This window comes from Oncorhynchus kisutch, linkage group LG3 (genome assembly GCF_002021735.2).
Source record: "Oncorhynchus kisutch isolate 150728-3 linkage group LG3, Okis_V2, whole genome shotgun sequence".
Taxonomy (NCBI): Eukaryota; Metazoa; Chordata; class Actinopteri; order Salmoniformes; family Salmonidae; genus Oncorhynchus; species Oncorhynchus kisutch.
The window spans coordinates 4,323,639-4,330,378 of NC_034176.2; the positions used below are offsets into that span (position 1 = coordinate 4,323,639).

The 6,740-nt window shown below is 38.3% G+C and overlaps 1 protein-coding gene across 1 annotated transcript in view; it reads right to left on the reverse strand.

The window, feature by feature from the left end:
• Nucleotides 1–6,740, reverse strand: part of cspg4ba (chondroitin sulfate proteoglycan 4ba) — a 75,402-nt gene extending 68,662 nt beyond the window's left edge. The window contains exon 1 of the mRNA XM_031816614.1: nucleotides 6,503–6,740. Coding sequence (XP_031672474.1) covers nucleotides 6,503–6,596 — 94 coding nt within the window. The 5' untranslated portion in view covers nucleotides 6,597–6,740. The remainder of the gene's footprint in view (nucleotides 1–6,502) is intronic.

Sequence of the window (6,740 nt, forward strand, 5' to 3'; positions counted from 1 at the left end):
AGAGGGATGCTATGTTAGCTAGATGGCTATAACAGAGGGATGCTATGTTAGCTAGCTGGCTATAACAGAGGGATGCTATGTTAGCTAGATGGCTATAACAGAGGGATGTTATGTTAGCTAGATGGCTATAACAGAGGGATGCTATATTAGCTAGATGGCTATAACAGAGGGATGTTATGTTAGCTAGCTGGCTATAACAGAGGGATGCTATATTAGCTAGATGGCTATAACAGAGGGATGTTATATTAGCTAGCTGGCTATAACAAAGGGATGCTATGTTAGCTAGCTGGCTATAACAATGGGATGCTATGTTAGCTAGCTGGCTATAACAGAGGGATGCTATGTTAGCTAGATGGCTATAACAGAGGGATGTTATGTTAGCTAGATGGCTATAACAGAGGGATGTTATGTTAGCTAGCTGGCTATAACAGAGGGATGTTATGTTAGCTAGCTGGCAATAACATAGGGATGCTATATTAGCTAGATGGCTATAACAGAGGGATGTTATGTTAGCTAGCTGGCTATAACAAAGGGATGCTATGTTAGCTAGCTGGCTATAACAGAGGGATGCTATGTTAGCTAGCTGGCTATAACAGAGGGATGCTATATTAGCTAGCGGGCTATAACAGAGGGATGCTATGTTAGCTAGCTGGCTATAACAGAGGGATGCTATGTTAGCTAGCTGGCTATAACAGAGGGATGCTATGTTAGCTAGCGGGCTATAGCAGAGGGATGCTATGTTAGCTAGCTGGCTATAACAGAGGGATGCTATGTTAGCTAGCGGGCTATAACAGAGGGATGCTATGCTAGCTAGCTGGCTATGCCTTTCCAACACAACACTGGAACTCTTCCCAGTCAAGCTAAGCTTTTGGTATTACAAATGTATTGCCACCTGGGGCCTGCTGGTGTAACTGACTATACACGAACGTTATTGCATCATTGTAGCAGGTTTACTAACGCGTTCGTTATATTAGCTATGCTGACTATGACTTTACTTTAGCTAATATGGTGACAACAACGTAGGCTGTGTGTAACGGTTTGGCTTGGAACTACAGTATACCCAATTTTCCATATACCCATTGCAGTATACCCACTACAGTATACCCACTACAGTATACCCAATTTTCAATATACCCAATGCAGTATACCCACTACAGTATACCCAATTTTCAATATACCCATTGCAGTATACCCAATTTTCAATATACCCATTGCAGTATACCCACTACAGTATACCCAATTTTCAATATACCCATTGCAGTATACCCACTACAGTATACCCAATTTTCAATATACCCATTGCAGTATACCCACTACAGTATACCCACTGCAGTATACCCACTACAGTATATCCACTGCAGTATACCCACTACAGTACACCCACTACAGTATACCCACTGCAGTATACCCACTACAGTATACCCACTACAATATACCCACTACAGTATACCCACTACAGTATACCCACTACAGTGGAGTATACCCCCTGCAGTATACCCACTACAGTATACCCACTGCAGTATACCCACTACAGTATACCCACTACAGTATACCCACTACAATATACCCACTACAGTATACCCACTGCAGTATACCCACTACAGTATACCCACTACAGTATACCCACTACAGTATACCCACTGCAGTATACCCACTGCAGTATACCCACTACAATATACCCACTACAGTATACCCACTACAGTATACCCACTACAATATACCCACTACAGTATACCCACTGCAGTATACCCACTGCAGTATACCCACTACAATATACCCACTACAGTGGAGTATACCCACTACAGTATACCCACTACAATATACCCACTACAGTGGAGTATACCCACTACAGTATACCCACTACAATATACCCACTACAGTATACCCACTACAGTATACCCACTACAATATACCCACTACAGTGGAGTATACCCACTACAGTATACCCACTACAGTATACCCACTACAATATACCCACTACAGTGGAGTATACCCACTACAGTATACCCACCATACGTCTGATTCTGCCTTCAAGAATACATTATTACCATTATTCACAATCATTTGATTTGTTACCCCGCGTTTTTCAGGGGTAACACTTCTGCAAATTGGCCACTCATTTTATCAGGGGTACGTTCAGCGGGAACGTTTTGGAAAGATTTTGAACGTTTAGATAGAAGAAAAAAAAACGTGCCTCTCTGACATTTAGAATAAGGAATCAATGTATGGCTCTATTTGTATGCATTTCTATCTGCAAAGTTTGCCCATGTTTGGCTGCTGAACGCGGCCATGGGCCCCGTTGCATTCCATGTGACATGACTTCCTATACGCCACTTAAAAAAAATATATATATATATATGTGTGCTTGACTCTTCATACACAGAACATGTAATGAATTGGGATGAGTTCTTTTGTTTATAGGAAACACTCCAACACAACCTAATTTGGTCATGTTTACTGATATTGCATAAACCTAATAGCTTTGTTTATGCCCACTATTGAATTAAAACCAAGTGCAATACTTATTTTCCACCATAATTTAAATAAATTCATAAAAAATCTTACAAATGTGATTTTCTGGATTTCTTTTTCTAATTTTGTCTGTCATAGTTGAAGTGTACCTATGATGAAAATTACAGGCCTCTCTCATCTTTTTAAGTGGGAGAACTTGCACAATTGGTGTCTGACTAAATACTTTTCTTGCCCCACTGTTCAGGGCACATTTGTAAAAGAGACCTAGGTCGTAATATGTTTTCCCTGTTAATATAAAAGTCAAAAATACCCCCCCGCCCCATGCTGTTTAATCAGATTCTTGATATGCCACACCTGTCGAGTGGTTGGATTATCTTGGCAAAGAACAAGATGCCTCACTCTCAGAGAAATCAGTAGTACTGCTAGATGCTCACTAACAGGGAAGTAAACAAATTTGTACAAACATTTTATTTCGTGTGTCTGGAAACATGTCAGGAATCTTTTATTTCAGCACATGAAACATGGTAACCATATGCTTTAAATGTTGCGTTGATATTTTTGTGCAGTATAGTTATTTTCAATATTTTATTATTGAGCCTAAAACCAATGTTTGAGCTAAGAGCTAAGAGGGATGTCACAGAGCATCTCATCAGGAACAGAAGCCAGTAGGCAGTCTAGCAGCCTCAAATACAAGAGTTTTAGTGGTAATTTGAGGCCAAAAGAGCCTGGTGTTTTTTTGGTTTGTTCCATAGTTCATATTTATGTTAATTTGTGCCTTGGCTGATCTAATGCGTATCATCATAGATTTACATGCTTTTTAGTCCAGGAGTAAGATTAAAGGAGACAACATTCAATGTTGGTTTCCTTACCTTGTCAGCAGTCTACTGTACACTCATAGAAGAAGAAAAAGGTGCTATCTAGGAACCAAAATGGGTTCTTTGGCTGTCCCCATAGGAGAACCCTTTGAAGAACCCTTTTTGGTTCCAGGTAGAACCCTTTTTGGTTCCAGGTAGAACCCTATTTGGTTCCAGGTATAACCCTATTTGGTTCCAGGTAGAACCCTATTTAGTTCCAGGTAGAACCCTATCTGGTTCCAGGTAGAACCCTTTTTGCTTCCAGGTAGAACCCTTTTTGCTTCCAGATTGATCCCCATTGGGTTCGATATAGAACCCATAAAGAACCCTTTCCCGCAGAGGGACAGCTGAAGAACCCTTTTAGAACCCTTTTTTCTAACAGTGCAAAGTTTTTTTAAAGTGTAAAGTTATAACAGCAATCCCATGCTTTTGATTTTGTTCACTTGGCCACTGCTTCAAACACTAACTTTTTAGCATTTTTTTTGTTGTTGTCACAAATCAAATGCAAGTCAATGCATTTTTATTTTTTGTGTGTGCTTTATTTTCCAACTATCACTGTGTCTGGGAAACTGGCCCCTTGGAATGTTCCTTTCTGCTGTTGTTTTTCTATATTCCATGTTTCATACACAAACCCTCTATATAATATAGAGCCGGAACGATATCTTAAGAATATGAAGCCACGCTAATGAATCATCATTTGAGCCAGGCTAAAGATGTGCTAAACATCTCATTCAAAATCCAAAAAATACAAATTACCATCATGCTCCTAAATGATGCTGACAATTACCGATGTTCATTCAGATTGTATTAATCATTCAACTGTAAATAAATATACGAAGTTTCTTTCCAAAACGTTATATATCCATTTTCAGAATTAGAAAATTTGATAAAATGAGCTTTTAATGTTTAAAGAAAGTATGAAAAAAGATTGGTGTGTTTTTTCATGATCTAATAATCAGGGCATGGGGTTGTTGAATGATAGACATGTATTTGTTTAAAATCTATCACTTCATGGTTTCATTTCAGAGAGATAAATAATCATGTTTATCTGCTAAATGCTAAATATCCACCTCACTCTCAGAGAAATCAGTAGTACTGCTAGGTTTTACACAGTAATAATATATATGGGGCGGCAGGGTAGCCTAGTGGTTAGAGCGTTGGACTAGTAACCGGAAGGTTGCAAGTTCAAACCCCAGAGCAGACAAGGTCTGTCGTTCTGCCCCTGAACAGCCAGTTAACCCACTGTTCCTAGGCCGTCATTGAAAATAAGAATTTGTTCTTAACTGACTTGCCTAGTTAAATAAAGGTAAAATAAAAATATCCTCCTCACTCTCAGAGAAATCAGTAGTACTGCTAGGTTTTACACAGTAATAATATATATCTGTCTCACTCTCAGAGAAATCAGTAGTACTGCTAGGTTTTACACAGTAATAATATATATATATATATCTGTCTCACCCTCAGAGAAATCAGTAGTACTGCTAGGTTTTACACAGTAATAATATATATCTGCCTCACTCTCAGAGAAATCAGTAGTACTGCTAGGTTTTACACAGTAATAATATATATCTGCCTCACTCTCAGAGAAATCAGTAGTACTACTAGGTTTTACACAGTCTAATGTAACAAATAACTACATTTTTTCTAAAGACATTTTTAAAATTGTACATTTGTGACATCAATACTTTAAAATATTCTATACAGTAATATGACATTTGTATGTAAAAAAAAAAAAGAAGTACATTAAACATTTGAGTAATTTAGCAGATGCTCTTATCCAGAGTGATTTACAGTAAGCGCATGAATCTTAAACTAGTTTAGTGAGACAACCACATATCACAGTCAAATATACAGGGTACGAATATTCCATCCGAGTTAAATAATGGATAATATTTACATTTAGAAAAACAAAAACACATTATAAATACAGAGCTAAAATCTATGAATTAAACATCTGACAACATTACTATTTCACATACACACACACACACACACACACACACACACACACACACACACACACACACACACACACACACACACACACACACACACACACAGACACACACACACACACACACACACACACACACACACACAGACACATACACACACACACACACACACACACACACACACACACACACACACACACACACACACACACACACACACACACACACACGATGGTACTCATAAGCAATCATTTCTGATGAAAAAAAAAACACAAATGTGAAAAAAACTCTTCATCTTGATTACTCCCATTCCCATTGACTAAATAAATGATACAGCCGCCTAATGAATGTTTGCTTTAACTAGAAAAAGCTTTTATGTATTAGCGTATGTGTAATCATAGAGAACTAAATCAAAGATGTCACTAATTACTTTTCATGGGCCCTTTATTCCAGTCAGACCAGGGTGAACCTCCCAAATGGCACCCTATTCCCTATGTAGTGCACTACCCATAGGGCTATAGTCAAAAGTTAGTGCACTACAGTATAGGGAATACGGTGATTCACCTTTGGGATGCAATGCCCCTACTATCTATTTCTGTCTATTTCTCTGGGTTCATTTCATTTTCAGTAATGTAATTTTTGGATGTTTTCAGTTCAAGAGTTCGGATTCATTCTGATGATTCTGTGTTATACAATGTGTCTTCGCTGTGCAGTACAGTATATAAAATGCGGACAATGTTTCCTTTATAAAATAATTAATGTGTGTGTAGCCATGGACAACCCTCAGGGCAGTTTTCTATTCTGAAAGTGATACCTTTGGTTTTTACTTAATAATTGAATTGTTGAAATGCTGGATATAATCGATTTCTTCATCACGCGTATAACTTGTGCTATTATATCTGTATAACTCAATATTAAGCTGTCATTGTAAGACACATAGAATCAAGTCTGGTATCGCCATTATCAAACTGTAATTATAAGTCTTGATTTGAATTAGATTTTATTCGAAGTATCAAGTGAGCTCAGGACCAAAGCCCAACTGAGTTATTTTCTCGCACTTAGCCAAAACACCGTCAAAGTTGAACGTGATAACGCTTAAACACACATTCGTGAATTACAGTGTCAAACACATATATACACACCACCTAAAACACAATGTATACAGATTGCAAACCATCTCTGATCCTCGGTGGGGGGAAATCGAATTATCAGAGATCTTACCTCCCATTGCCAGGTCGCTCGTAAGCGACACCAACAACGCCGCGTAAAAACACAGCTTCTTTGTGCTTCTTATAGGGAATTTCATGTTTTCCATTCGGAAATATTATCCAAGGTTTAGTCCGGCCGTTACATATTTGCAGATTGGGTGGTCTTGTTGAGATTTCGGTCACGTATTCGACCACTTCATTTACAAGTTAACCTACCCTCCCCACTTTTCAACTAAGCAGAGAGAGAGAGA